Source organism: Glycine soja, chromosome 11 (assembly GCF_004193775.1).
Source record: "Glycine soja cultivar W05 chromosome 11, ASM419377v2, whole genome shotgun sequence".
Lineage (NCBI taxonomy): Eukaryota > Viridiplantae > Streptophyta > Magnoliopsida > Fabales > Fabaceae > Glycine > Glycine soja.
The window spans coordinates 8,212,218-8,227,554 of NC_041012.1; the positions used below are offsets into that span (position 1 = coordinate 8,212,218).

The 15,337-nt window shown below is 34.1% G+C and overlaps 2 protein-coding genes across 2 annotated transcripts; both read right to left on the reverse strand.

Annotated features, from left to right (window-relative positions):
• Positions 1-2,011: 2,011 nt before the first annotated feature.
• On the reverse strand, positions 2,012-6,410 carry LOC114375739 (L-ascorbate peroxidase 3-like). The gene is made up of 9 exons (XM_028333586.1): positions 6,118-6,410; positions 5,830-5,954; positions 5,485-5,534; positions 3,909-3,974; positions 3,772-3,820; positions 3,547-3,629; positions 3,377-3,456; positions 3,151-3,253; positions 2,012-2,433 (listed from the first exon to the last, which is right to left on the reverse strand). The coding sequence occupies exons 1-9, from the start codon at positions 6,231-6,233 to the stop codon at positions 2,242-2,244; spliced, it is 864 nt and encodes a 287-aa protein (XP_028189387.1). The 5' UTR covers positions 6,234-6,410; the 3' UTR covers positions 2,012-2,241.
• Positions 6,411-7,484: 1,074 nt separating this feature from the next.
• Positions 7,485-13,862, reverse strand: LOC114375738 (synaptotagmin-2-like). The gene is made up of 12 exons (XM_028333585.1): positions 13,519-13,862; positions 13,323-13,421; positions 13,165-13,215; positions 12,925-13,048; positions 12,294-12,412; positions 12,103-12,204; positions 11,052-11,126; positions 10,102-10,178; positions 9,757-10,003; positions 9,321-9,671; positions 8,642-8,770; positions 7,485-7,880 (listed from the first exon to the last, which is right to left on the reverse strand). The coding sequence occupies exons 1-12, from the start codon at positions 13,627-13,629 to the stop codon at positions 7,746-7,748; spliced, it is 1,620 nt and encodes a 539-aa protein (XP_028189386.1). The 5' UTR covers positions 13,630-13,862; the 3' UTR covers positions 7,485-7,745.
• Between the last annotated feature and the right edge of the window lie 1,475 nt (positions 13,863-15,337).

The window sequence follows — 15,337 nt, forward strand, 5'->3', positions numbered from 1 at the left end:
AAGAGTACTTAATATTCATGGGTACAAGTTGCTTTCAAGGAGGAAGAAGAGCACCAATATTGTGGGGAAAAGATTCAGTCCACATGGGTGTAATTATTTGGGAGTATTTCACCCACCTTTTCACTCTTTTCTGACTGTACTTGCAATTCTAGACCAAATCCTCCACCAGTTATATATATGTTGAACTATGGTACATATATAATGACATGAATTACACGCACAACTTTTAACAACACTTGTAGTATTCTTGGAAATGTAAACATCTCATTTTGACGGCAATTTTTTTGCTTCCAAACCAAAATTTGACTCACTGTTAATGTGCAAATTAAAGAAATTGATCCTCTGTGTTTTTAAAGAGAATGAACAACTCAACTAATTAAGATCATGAGCATATAATAGCATTGATTAGATGATATTTTATGGGGTGAGGCAACAACACTACCTAACTCTAATTCAAAAGATGCAATGTGCGTATAATACCAAAGTGTTAGCAATAATAATAATAAATGATGGAGGAAGCTAGGCGCGAAACAGCACACATCAATAAATTGAGCATGAGTCCGTCATGGTCGCTATCAGTTGGGTGTAATTATTACAAGAGATCAGCCTATAATGGGCTTCTTAGCTAACCCAAAAAGGAGGAGAAACCTAAGAGGCCACATGGGATGGGAAGAAAATCAAACAAAGATGAAAATTTTCAAATGAAAAGGGACTCAGTCGTCTAATTCTAATTCGAATATATACATTACAGAGAGTGTATGGTGACAGCCAGCACAGCAACACGAGTTTGTCATGTGCTTAGGTACTCTCACTCGTGGGAGGCTGTCCTAACTTCTAAAAGCCACTTACTTACTACCTACCACTTTGGCTGCCTGTCCTCCACATGTGTGGCTTCCTCAACTTGAACCTTTTCTGCTATGCTATATAGTGGATAAGATTTTTAAAACTCATTATTCAGTATTCAATAATAACCTTGCTCACAAAGGAGAAATTTTCTTGTAACAGTGTTGCCAGACACTAACTGCAGATTCCGATATTTCCTTTTACCGCTTTTCCTGCCTTTTCATCTTTTTTCCCATTTAAAATAGGACACATTGTCTGAGGACTCGAATGAATTTGATGAATTGTTCATCGCCATAACAGGCACCTTCTCTTTGTTATCAAAGAAAAACAAATAGACATCCACTCCCCAAGTCATACTTTAATTATATTCACCACGTTCTTCAATGATCTAATCTTAAAAATATTGTTTTCCTCTTCGTGGGTATGTATGTGCACACACACACAAAAAAGTGATGTACAATTATTAAGTATTAACAATCCAATGTTTTAAGACTTTTGTGCCTATAAATATGTAAATAAAGTAGACTTAAGCTTTACATAATTATATGAGGAGACCTTTTTTTAGAGGATCATATTGAATTATACTACTATAGTTGTTAGATCTAATTAAATTTCATGAATTCATTTATATTTAAATTGCTCACACGAATAATATTTATAATACAATTTTAATTAGATAATTCTAATTCAATTACGAAAATATATTTCGCAAACAATAAAAATTCAAAAGTAATGATATTTATTATACAGTTTTAATATAATATTTAATAAATTATATTTAATATATTTAATTTTATAAAATCATAACTTCAAGAGAAAAATTAACAATTTTTTTTAATGAAAAAGTATACATCATATATATTAAAAACACTATCTACATTGAATTATTTTATAATAAATAATGAAGTGATAAAAAATTTATTTTTAATATATTTTTATATATTTGAATAAACTAGTACAGGGGTTGTTCCACCTGGTTAAACACTTAAAAGAGAATTCTCTATGCTAGTGCATTCTAATTATAAGCATGATTTTCACAATTCTCTCGGCTAGTGCAGTTACGGACTCACGGTTTTCATAATTCTGATTTCCTCGCACGTAACATACACGACAAATTAGTCATTCTCTTTCGGCATGTCTACCCTCTAACCATTCAGAGAACAACACGTAACTGGGAATGTTAAAATTTGTATTTACGTATAATGAAGTTGCTCTCAATTTGAGTACTCAGGGATGTTTTTAGTCTATTCATATAAAAGTCTGAATGTCTGTAGCATTATTCTTTATTGGTACTAAGTAAACAGAAACTGAAGCTGCAAAAATGAACCCTGTTTTGCACACTATGGGTCAGGGTCAGGGTCACGCAACCGTAACAGCCAAGAGATGAACAAATCCAGTTTACTTCCCTCTTTTGCGAACTTCATACAAGTAACTGAGGATCACCACTGCGGTAGCAACTACAACTCCTACAGCACCTTGTGCCAGTATGGTCCCTTCCTTAATAGAAATCGGCTTTGAACTTGGCACAAAGCCTAGCTCTGAAAGTTTCTTATGTGATTCAGCATAATCTCGAAAAAATGCATCCTCATCCTGCCAGAGTGACAGAGTTTTAAAATAGGAGACAGCAGACAGATTCACACAAATCAATGATGCATTAACAGCAGCCAGAACATTGCTGAAAATAGTATGCTCTTAATTTTCTTTAATGGGTTTAGAGCAAAACAGAAACTTCGGTAAGTTATTCTACAACTCTACATACAAGTGCTAACACTATCAAGCATGTTATTTAGTTTAATGTAAACTTTAGTTTCATTAGTCTAAAGAAGGAAAACAAGACCAACGTTTAGTCAATTGTTGGCAAAGTATGTAATTTTATTAATACCTGACCAGCCAATGGTGAAAAGGTCAATGGGCCAGTTTGTTTGAACTAATGAAGTGTCAAGATAGCATAGTAAATTCCAAAGCACAACGCACATGGGGAAGAAGGATCCTACTAATCTCAACTGCTACTGAATGAGCTTGGGCCAAAAGAATTTTTTTTTGGTGTACACTGTATAATGGTGGCGATAAGGATAGAACCTAAAACTTTATGCATACTACCCAAATCTCTCACTATTAAGCCAACCCTGGTGGGTACCTCAGGCCAAAAGATTGATCTAATAATTAATGCAATAAGATTACAAGCTTCATGGTGTTTATAGTAAACAGATATTCACATGAAATGCTATTGAGAAACAATAATTGGTAATTTGGACACAACATCAAACAAATTTCAAAACGGTGGTTATTTGAATTAATCTCAATTACCTTTGCATATAGCTCAACATAACAGCGAAATTCAGCATCCTCCAATAAAGCCTTGTCTGTTGGAAGTTTAAGCAGCCCAGCAGAATCTTCTTTCAAAAGTTCCCTGATGTTAACAATGATATTTAGATGTAGATAAAAATCAAACTCTTCCAATATTGCATTGCGAGGCTAAAGTGAAGCTCTACAAAGTGAAACTCTATAGTATTGCACACAACACAAGTCTTACACAAAGTATGAGTTATCAAACTTCAGAGGGTCCTCCGTCCAAGGGCCATCAAACCCTGATCTCTCTGGATGTGCTCTCCCCTTATAAGATCACCACAGAAAGTAAGATAAGAATAATCTAGTCATAATCACAGCAAATAATAAAAAGATATTAAACAAAAGAAGAATTACCAGTGTATGTCCTCCAGATAGTGCAACAATATCTCGGTCAGTCAAGCCCATTCGATAAAAGATATCACGGAGATGTGGAACACCTAACAACAGCATTGACATATTTTTATGCTTTCATACTGCATTCTTAACCTCGTCAATTGTGAAGGGAATACAAAAAATAGAACATCATTCACAGTCCAGGTGAAGAGAATAGTATTATCACTGACAAATTTCAAAACACACCTTTTTTAGCATCAGGAAGCCGCCCTTCATTAGGAGATACTTTTGAATCCTACAAGAATAGAAAATTACATGAACAAAACACAATTTGGTGATTTCATAATAATTAATATTCTGACTAAAGGCATGGCACAACATACTCTTCTACCAGGAACGAAATCAATTGTTGGACCCCCAGTAACCTCAACTGCAACAACACCCGCAAGCTGGAAGCACAGGGAGAAAGAAATGATTTTTTAATCAGATTTGTATAATCTATATGGTAGTTAGTTTAAATCTTTTTTCTACTTATAAATGAATCTTGTTTTATACAAGCTATGCCCTATCAACCCTATCAATGAGTGATAATCTCCTCCCTCTCTGTTTCAACAGAATCTGGACTCATGCACTCATTGGATTTAAATGGCTTGTATGTCATATACACAAAAATCCAGTAACTGCTTGATTCTGATATAAATAATTTTGGTAATCTTAAGGGAAATTTTGATTTTCAGAATATCAAATTGCTGATATTTTCTAACCTTTGACACTAGTACATTAGTGTATAAGAAAATCAAATGATATTCACCTTTATTGTAGAAATCTTAGGCACTAACGTTAACTATATGCATGTCAAAAACTTGCCACAAAAGAATTGGACCACAACCAGGTAAATGCTTAAGCTATTAAAACTTGAAACTCATTCCATTAACTAATACAGGAGCTTGAGCTTCAATTGTACTCCTGTACACTTCTTAACTAGCAACATCTAGCTGTACTACTGCTCCTAATACAAAAAAGATATAGCTATCAAGAATTCTTGATTAACTGGGCAATGTTTGTCAATCCCCTTGCAATTGTGGTCTTTGGTTTTAAATTGTGGTAGTGGTTGTGGATGCAGACATGGTTGTGGCCACTGCAATTGCAGGCATTTTAGCTATTGTGATGCAATATTGTGGCCATTGCAGCATAAAATTATTTTATGTTTGCACTGAATGTAACTTATCATGACTCATTCAAAATCCCACATCTATTGCTCCTCCCTCCCAAATCCCACCTTTCATTCACCAACTTGCCAACATCCTAAAATCTCCCCAACCCTTTGAAATTCACTTTAAATCTACTAAGTAAAGAAATAGAAAGAGTGAAGAACAATTTGTTTGAGAACTTTGATTCCCATTGCTGTGTGATGCATTTGTTTTGGTGGAACGTTGCAGATCTTTTAGTGATTTTCAAACACATCAAAAGGTGTGATGTGGTTGTGAACCCAACCACAATATCCTGGCCGCATCATGGGATGTGTTCCACAATTTGAAACCATAAGTAATCAGAGTTGTCAAACATTATAAGAGGATGAGTCTTAAGTGTAACAAGGCACTACATCACTGGCATGTTAAGTCTGTAACCTTAAGATTCATCCATCCACCTCATACTGAAATTCAATCATGATCAGGCAACAAAATAGAAACAAGAGTCATAAACTAATCCCACCTAACACTATAGGAAAACCAAAGCCTCAGCAGCATCCATGAGATTTGAGTAAAAAACAGTGTACAAAAAGAGTAATTTGAACTGATAGTGGCAGAAAATGGAACCCTTAATTAATTATCATGCAAATCCCAGACAAGTTTGAAAGTCCATTGACCCCATTCTATAATTTTTACCTAATGAATTCAGTAAAAAATTATCAGATTCACTACAGACTTTTATAGCAACTAAATGAAAACAAATGATCACCTGGAAGAGATCTGCATATGTAATTTTAGGATATTTTGCCTTCACTTCCTCTGCGACATCAGAAAATCAGCCAACTCTTAGAAAGACAAGGAGACCGACATAGTTCCAATTTTGGTAAGAACATCCTAAGCGAGTTCAATTCAACACAAGGCCGCGTGACCATGACAAATCACAAACCAAATTCAAGCCTATATGTATTATGGTTAATTCAATACTCAAATAACACAAAGTATGTGCAAATAGATAAGCACGGAGCATTACAATTCCTAACCTAGCTAGCTAGCAAAATGAAAACGAAATAATTTTAGGAAAAGATAAAAAGTAAGGAATGAAGAAAAAGCATACGGCAGAAATCAATAGCTTTCTTCAAGCCATTATTGGCTCCGTGAGAATACTCTTCCTCGTTCCGGATCGAACCGTTAGGTCCACCGGTCTTGGTCTTAGCATCGTAAGTTCCGGCATCGTGCCAGCTGCATCAAATCAAGCTAATTCAAACACAGAAAAGGGAAACACACAGTTGCACGATCGCAGCGTTGACCGTGTACGAAGCGAAATCTAGGTATTAAAATCAATCGTTTAATTGAAGAAGAAAAAAAATAAAAAGAGTGAGAGAGAAGAAGAAGAAGGAGTTACGCTAATCGGAGCATGAGAGGAGCGCAGTTCCTGTTAGCGATGAGTGCGCGGAGATCGCGGCGAGCCTTGTCGACCTCCTTGAGGTACTCTGCATCGACGACTACCGGCAACGCCATTCTCAACGGATTCTGGCGGAAAGGAAAGGAAAAACGAAACAACAAACAAACCTCCCCTCACCTCACTGCAGCAGAGTCTGCTAAGTGCTAACTGTGAAATGTGAATGGATAACTGTATTGTATTGTATGGGTGGTGTTCCCATTTCCCAATCCCATCGCTTATTCTATTCCCATGCCTTCCCACTTCTCTCTTGCCACGTCACGTTACTTAATTGGCTCACAAGCTTCACGAAAATGCATAATCAATCACCTAAAAATAAAGGGACAAAATTCATACTTCCATTCACTTTTTTTTATTACTACTTAAAACTATAGCATTAATTTTATTTAATAATTTGAGATTTTTGTTAATAAAACTATTATGCACTAAAACAATGTGTTAAAAAATCATTGAAGGATGTCTCAGCTCCACCCAGCATAAAACGAGCTTTCATATGTATATGGACACGTTTCTTATGCAAAAGGTCAATATACAAGAACATCCAATTTGTTGGTATCTAATCTAAAAAAATACTGTCCAATTTGTTGGTATATATATAGAGAGAGCCTTTTTTTATATTGGGTTTATAATTTTTGTTTAAAACTTAGACTTATTTAAAACAATGAAAATAATTGTTTTGATTACTTTCATTTATTATACTGAACACTAATAGTTTTCTTAAATAGAATCTTGGCACTTAAACTGACGTTTTCAAATGTTATAAATTCAATAGTTTTTCATCCCCGAATTTCAGTGCCAAAAATGCATCTTCAATTTAATTTTTTATACATTCAAAATATTTGATAAAAAAAATAATACTTTATAATATATATTGGAATATAATTAAAATTTATTAAAATAAAATGTAGAATGTAGAATTTTTACACATTCGGACGTAAAGCTGGTTTGTTGTGTGTAGTCCGAAAATCTTGGTGTAGATTTTTTACAAACGAGCCTACTTGTGCTTGATTAGTTACACAAGTTAAGAAAGACGAAGAAAAGGCCCAATTTGAGGAATTTTCGTCTTAGACAATTTCCAACAGAAATGATTAATGGTACGAAATGTTTTTACGAACGGATGGAAGCCGCTGGGAGCCGTTGATGAGATTTTACCTCTTGTAAACTGAATTTTCCAAACCAGCATGATTGGATGTTAACGATTTCCAAAATTTCCCGAGTTTTAAGTACCCAATAGTAAAATTGCCTCTCGATTCATAATATTGGATCACATTCTGATTCTGTTGAAATTATGGTTCAAGCTGAAAGCTGGATACGCATCATATAGGTCGTTCTTCAATGATACCAATTAAGGTAAATGTATATAATCCAAACCAAATCATATCTATGCTTTTGCTATTTCAAACCTTTTTATCTCAAACATGTACATGATTGACAAATAAAACCAATATATATCCCAGGAACACATGAAATACCCTTCTCACCTTTTCCTTACACTGCATGGAAAACAAATTTTTAAAAAGGAAAGAAGGGGAGAAAGAAACAGAAGTACAAATCTATGGAGAATTTAATCATCATGCTTCCAAGGTTCTCCACTGCAACTCTATCTGGAGGCGACCATTCTTGGAGTCTATAAGATGGTACTTCTCATTGATTCTTTTGTTGGCAACAACATCCCCAAGATTGATGTCGATATAACCCAATGGTTCCTAATGCCGTAAGGAGCAGAAGATAATAAAACTCAAGTCAGATCAAGTAACATGAAAGGGAAAAAAAACGTTGAGCTTAATTTCACGGCAAAGCACTGTTGTTTCAAAAGAACATATTAGTGCAAACAAGGAATCATCAAGTGTTAAATCAAAGTTGCAATGGGCGAGCTTATAATTTCTCATTTTAGCAATAAAAGGCAAAAATGCAAGAAACACTTTGAAACAAAGATGCTCCGTAGAGTATATAAAAGCAGCATGAGTGTATAGTTTACCGCACAACATAACAAAGATCCTACTAACTATCTTCTGAAAATTCAATATAATGTTCCTCTGAACTAATGAAGTCAATTTCACATGCACTAGATTCTAGAAACATGAATACAATCATCCCTCAACATACATTTAGGCTAAATTATATAAAACTCCCTTGAAGTTTGAGACATGCGATTTACTTTCTTTGATTCAAATTAAAACAATCAACTTCCCAATAATAAGGTTCCATCAAAATAGACAGCAGTGAGCATGACATTACCCAAAGCTAAAGGCACTTGTGTAATTCAGCCTACATTTTTATATTTGGATTTGGAATCATTAAAAGTTTGTGCAGATTCCACACGTGTTTTAACTTTTTTCAACAATTTGAGGCTTTCTAGTCTAACTCACTCTTGCATAAGGCTCGGGCTTAGTTTCTACAGTATGCCATCATACTAATGATAATGCATCACATAATTCAGAACTCTAGAGTTGCTATGATTATGTACCTTTTGGTGGAGCAGGTTTCTTGATGAAGTACTGACAACCTCCACATGCAATCTATCATTGGTGGGAGGCTCCTCCACCATAAATTGGAACTCATCTTCCCATCTTGGATCTCTGTTCTTTTTAATGCGCTGTGATTATAACCATAGGCATCATCAGCATTCCATACAAAAATCAGTATTCCATACAAAAAAACCAATATCAGCCTGAATTTAATGTATACATGTATCACTCCAATCTTTTTATCTTTGACATTTGCATCTGCATCCCATTATCTTCTTGCTCTTTTCTATTTTTTGTTAGATTAATAAAAAGAATTATGAATTTGCTACTCGAGTAAAGACAAGAAAAAATAACTAGACCATATGCTGGGTAGAATGGTTAGACTACAATATGTTTGATTAAATTCTCCAACAGTATACCACATTCTATAAGAGATTTGCCAAACTGGAACCTGTACCCCCACCCCTCCTAAGTAGCATCTATTAGCAACAACCTATGGGGATTTAGTTGAATGGAAATAATTTCAGAAACCCATTAAGGAGTATTAAAACCCAAGCTTGTAAAGAGGGGTTTTCCCTATCTTCCAGGGGAAAGGTTAGGGAGCCTAATATTTTATTTATTCCAGATAATCCAGAAGAAACAAAAAGTAAAATGCAAGTATTTCTTGGGATTCTGTACCTTAGTTTTTTTCTCCTCCCCTCTGAAAATAAGACGTACATGTGGATTAGTGTGATACTTTCCTTCAACGTCTTGAGCTTCATGGACTATAACTACAAGCAAACCTCCACCAGCTGGAGTACCTTCAGGAGCTTTCGGTACTGTCTGTGTCTCCTCAAACCCCTTGCCCAAATCCTCCTCCTTGAAGGGTTTATAAGTCAATTCCACAACAATCTGCCCTCGTGACTTCTCATTTTGGACATCATTAGGATCCATATTTTTTAGGAGGTCAAGAGAAAAACGTTTAGTCTCTTCAGGGGAAACTTCTTTTAAAGGGATCACATTCATACCCATCTTGTCATGCTTCCCAACCTAAGCACAGATACAAAAAAACAACATTCAGTTATGATATCATAAGAAGAAACTAGAAAAAACACTTACAGTTCAACAGATTTACCTGCTCCCAGTCATAAACATTAATCTCTAAAACCTGGGAGTCTGGATCTTTAACAACCATATTGAATTCTTCATTCCATTCAGGATTTAAGTTCTTGTGCTTCACAGTAGTCTTTTTCGATGGCAATTTATCCTCAGTAAGCTTTAGCTTCACATAAGGGTCAGATGCACCAAGAAGATCTTTCTTCTTTAACTTAATTGCTTGCAGAACCTTTACATGTAAAATACCAACAGGCCTCTTCAAGGCTCTAAGATTCCCAATAACATTCACAAGAAAAAACAGAAAAGAGTTAAGGTAATATACCATTATATTTTGACAAACATTTATAGAAATGAAGTAACATACTTTGACATATCTAACACTTGAACTTCCAAGGTTTTGGGCCATAGATACATGTTTGCAACCTGATCTTTAATAAGCTCCTGAAAATAAGCGATGAATACTTCAATAAACCAAAACCAAAACAAGCGTAGTACAATAACAATAACATGGATATGTTACAAAAGCATAAACCGCGAGTGCACACCATAAACCAAAGAATACATTACATATGTGCTATACATAAAAGGACCACCAGTTTTCTGTGTACACTTTAATCTGTAATAATAAAACTTAAATAAAACAAGGTAGCATAATCAAGAAAATGGAAGGCATTTAAGATGGCCAAAACAAACTTTCAATTTCATAGATGTGACCAATCAAATGATATTTCTATAACTAATTCTACAAGAGAAGAAAATGCCAAAACAAAAAGCTGGCTTGAATCTAAAAAGGTAACAGCACCCAACTGAATCTGACACCACTGGACCACTTTAACCAAGAAGACCTAATTATACCCTCAATGAACTGTAAAATAACACCTTACAAGCCCACAAACAGTTCAAATTCAGACCCCTACACTACATATTTCGTCATGTTCACATCACACAGGTTCTTATTTCCTTTAGCAATCAAATTTCTATCTGACATGTGCAAACACAACACCAGCTTGATGCAAGAAATTGTTCCATGATAATTTTCCCACCATTATGCCAGCAAAGATGTTTTGTGCATACACAAATCAATGGTCTGTACTGAGAATATCACACATTTCAAAATAAAATCTACTTGAGCAAACAATTGTTCATTTCTAGCATGGTGAGATTGTCTACTATGCAGCCGGTGTCAACTCTGGCTTAAAGAATGGAAGAAGAATGTAAGCAAGTTCAGACTTCAAATATTAACCATGTAGATAGGAAAGGGGGGGGGGGGGGGGGGGGAGCAGACAAACAGATAAAGAAGATACCATCTTATACCTGAACAATCCTATAGACCCCCGGAATAGACATAAGATCAGCCCCTATGAGCTTTAGCCCAAAGTCAACATGTGGCTGCAAAATAATGTACACCAAAAACAGAAAGAAGATAATAACCGGATATAAAATAATCACAAGTTGATATCAATTTGGGGCAGGAAGAAAACAATACCAAAGTTTCCAAACATTCAAAATAAAATCAAATAATTTAATTATGTATAAGCAGGAAGAAAAAATGTTAGAATTTCAACATCATCAAGGATATCATAAAATGGCAATAATAACTCCAGATATCATCATAAGCATCAACAAAAATATACCTACAATCGCAAATCATTTGCATATGGAAGAAACCCACCCAAAAAGAAAAGAACTACAATCACAATTATATTTGAAGTTACTAAACTACTAATAAGGGAGGAAAGCAAGTTATTTGAACATGATCCCTTGTCGACAAAAGCTGAAAGCTTGATAAATGATCATCACTATAATAGCCCTAGAATCTCTCAAAAATATTTTGAAGGTCACCTTTCAGTTTTAAAATGTGTAAATATCAGTGACTATGATGAATTTTTTTAATTCTAAACAAGTCAAGTGCAAAGGTTATTTATTTCATTTAGGTTACGTCAGAAAAGGGAGTTGTGATTGTGATTGCCAGAAGTTAGTGATTCTTAATACATGTCTAGTATTCCTAAAAGTAAAAACAATTACATTCTTAAAACATTCAAGACTTTATGGGGACAAATAGCAATGAAATGTACATGTAACAAAAGAAGACAGAAATATATCCTGAATTTAAGCATTTTCAATAGGAAGACCATGCATTGAACTTGCACATAAGTAGGTCAGAATGAAAGATCTATCCCAGCTCCTCTTTCCCAATAAGAATAGAATATCCAATCATCCAGTACGGGGTTTCTATCAACATTACTTCCAACTAGAAAACACTCCATGATAACACTATCAAATACTCTACTTGTGTCTTTCATTACATGTTCAAGTGAGCATGCAAAGTAGGTGGGGGGAAGTAATACACCCAACAATCACCAACCTTTTCCATGAGAGAGACGTATATGTTCGCAAAGCAAGGAAAGCTAGGAACCAAAGGCTTCAAAGTAATACGAGGCAAAAGGAAAACTTGCAAATCCACAACCTGAAAAGAAATAAGAGCTCTCAGTGGGAAGGGAAAAAAAGTTATCAATCCCCTCTCTACCAACACGCACCAAAACACAATAAAGTTACCTGCACAGTTGCTTTCAACCCAAATGCCTTAACAGAAACAGTGACATTAGGATTTGCAGCCCATTTTACAGAAGGCTCCATAATTAACTCCTTCTCATCAGTCACATAAACTTTCATTCCTATAAATGTGCATTTAACAAAAGAAGTATTAGGAATATTCATGACAAAAACAGAGGATCTTATGGGGAAATGCATTATAATAGAAAATATTGATTTAAGACCAACAAGCCATATAAGAAGATTTTGTGTGTAAATGCTGGTTACTCTTTCTGTAACTCTGCTTCATATCCCAAAAAGGCTAATATCTTTGGTATCACCGGCAATGTCTAAAAATAGCAAATATTCATGGACCCTAGATTCACTGAGTCACATTTCACACAGTCAAGGGAGCAGTCATGATCTAATGGCTATTTTTTTCTTTTTCTAATATTATATTAACTTTACAGAGTAAAAAAATAAAATTAAAGGTTAAGATTCAAAATTCTGTCTTTCTGACTGCAGAAAATCCACATCAAATATTTATCCCCTTGTAAGCAATAGAAGAGAATAGAAACTCGGTGAAAACAGCTAACACTGTTCACAAGACATTGTCGGACAATTACAAGGTTCTTATCCGGATCTACTTACTAACCTTGAAATGTTGGAGGCAGTGACCCCAGTGTGAGTGTTTCAAACTCAACGGAATCAATTTTGTATTTAGGAATCTGCTCAGCAATTATAGGTTTTGCAATGTTCTTCGCAGTCTTGCATATTGCCTAAATAAATTAAAAATATCTCCATAGTCAAACAAGCTTAGAAACAAGGAGAATCAAAAGCCTAGTATAGTAGATGTTAATCTCGAAGAGTTAAAGCATATATTAAAACTACAAACCTTGTCAAGATACGGCCACATATATTCTACAAACTTGTTCAGCCAGTCAAGCTTGACAAAAAAAAAAAAAAAATTAAACAAATTATTCAGTAGTCAAATCCTACTAAAGTAAAAAAAAAAAAAAAAAAGCAAGTACAAATTGGGTAATAGTAGGTTACCCGATCAAAATCGGGATTTTTTATCCAAAGAGGAATCTCGGGAAACATTCGTTGCAGAGTCTCTTGCTCTTGCTCCGCCAATGGCTTGATTTCAGGATCCTGTCCAAGCCACAGTTATTAAATTCAAACACAAAGACAACAATGCTTAAAGAATCATATGCAGCAGCATATAGCTGCTACACACAAACATACGTACCTCAACATTGGTGGGTTGGAAGTAGATGAAGAGAAAGTAGCCAGCCACGAGACCAATCGAAATCCCAACCCCAAATCCCAAAAACCCCAAAATGGTACCAAAGAAACCCATTTCAACTCGATTCTTTTTCTTTCAGCTAAACTCTGTTCCAGATCGCGATTTCTCTCCACTACTACTACACCATTATTCCTCTACTCGGTTTATCGCAATAGATCAATTATTTTAAAGTAAGGAAAAAAAATCGTTAGAGATTTTGTCCTTATAGCTGAGGTGGGGGCAGGTTATTGAAACGGTTGAAGACCAAAGACGAAGCAATTGAACGGCGAGAGACGGAAACAGAAAGCAAAGCATCCCTAAAATGAATTAATATAAATAAATATACACGTGGCGTGCATGGAAAGCTGTCGGCATGGGTTTCAGCCAGATCACCTGATGGTGACCGTGATTGCCAATGCCTCTACGCGGATACTGGACACCTGGCTAGTTTCCATGTAAAATAAGACAAGCAAGTAGTTACCTTTCACACCAAAGACAGAAAATATTAAGACATAAGAAACATTTTAATCTACAAATAAAAATAAAAATTATCGGGAATAAAAATAATATTTATGTTGGTAGCTATTGCAACTATGATTCAACACTTTGACCGGTTGAGTGTTGACTCTCTAGTAATAGTAAGTAGTTGGTGAAAGAAAGGTCAGATGGGCCATGCATGGGTCCAGTAATCAAGTTGTTAATCCATAGCTTTGATATTAAACAATGAGCGTTTATTCAAAACATGGCAGTGATTGCAACTCATTATGATAGTTTTCAAGCTCCCAACCCCCTCCCACCCCTCAATTCAATCCCTTACGCTTTTAGTTAGAAATTAGAAGAAGAAAAATTGACTGGAAATAAAATACAATAGAATATTTGGCTTTTTGGTTTCAATAAAAATGAAAGGAGAAATTTTAATATTATAAAAATTAATACATAATCGATTCAGTATGTGTTTGGATTGTATTCAAAACTATGGTGGAGGATGATGAAGTAGATCAAACTTAATTTTAATCAAAAAATTGCATATATTAGTTATCTTTATAAAATTAATTATGATCAAAAAATCATGGTGGAGTTGAAATAAGTAGGAATAATTTATAATTCTATCAAAATCAACAATAATTGATTTTTGTCCAATTTACTCTCAATCATATGTTTATTGTTTATTGATTTTAAAAGAATAATTAAAAGTCTCGATATATTTATTTACTTTTGAATGCATTTTGTCTAATTTATTTTTACACTCATCCTTAATAGTGTGATAGATCATATTAAAAATATAATAAAAATATTAAAAAATATATTGTTTATCCTCTTTGACCAAAGATTTACCCTCACACTGGTACGCTTAATATTATTTATACTTTGATGCTTATGTTAAGTTAGTACTTTTATTATTTATTTTATCCAATTTTAATTTTAATGTTTTATAAGAAATGTGGTTATATTTCAAAAGTTAGCATATTATATACATACTGTTATACTGTTTCAACTTTACGTAATTGATTTTGAATGTTGTAAAATTAATTTTACATAATTAATTATTATTATAACTGATTATGAAGTAACACGATTTTTGCTTGAATAACAGATATTAGAAAAGTAATTTTTTAATAGAATATTGTTTAAAAGCTTTCAATCAAAATTGATTTTGAAGGTATAATAATCAAAATAAATTTTAATATCTATATACATATTTTATTATAATTAATTTTAATTATATATGATTACTATCAAATAGGCATAACTAAAATTAAGTCGGCATGTGTATAATATGCTA

What these genes read in the sequence shown, in the direction of transcription:
- LOC114375739 (XM_028333586.1), bottom strand. Translation starts at nt 6,233, where the DNA reads ATGGCGTTGCCGGTAGTCGTCGATGCAGAGTACCTCAAGGAGGTCGAC. An exon ending in CATATGCAGATCTCTTCCAG is followed by an intron (nt 3,975 to 5,484) that starts GTGATCATTTGT and finishes CTGTGCTTCCAG; the next exon opens with CTTGCGGGTGTTGTTGCAGT. An exon ending in GCTTCCTGATGCTAAAAAAG is followed by an intron (nt 3,630 to 3,771) that starts GTGTGTTTTGAA and finishes TGCTGTTGTTAG; the next exon opens with GTGTTCCACATCTCCGTGAT.
- LOC114375738 (XM_028333585.1), bottom strand. Translation starts at nt 13,629, where the DNA reads ATGGGTTTCTTTGGTACCATTTTGGGGTTTTTGGGATTTGGGGTTGGG. An exon ending in GGTTGAAAGCAACTGTGCAG is followed by an intron (nt 12,205 to 12,293) that starts GTAACTTTATTG and finishes ATTTCTTTTCAG; the next exon opens with GTTGTGGATTTGCAAGTTTT. An exon ending in ACGTCTCTCTCATGGAAAAG is followed by an intron (nt 11,127 to 12,102) that starts GTTGGTGATTGT and finishes ATTATTTTGCAG; the next exon opens with CCACATGTTGACTTTGGGCT.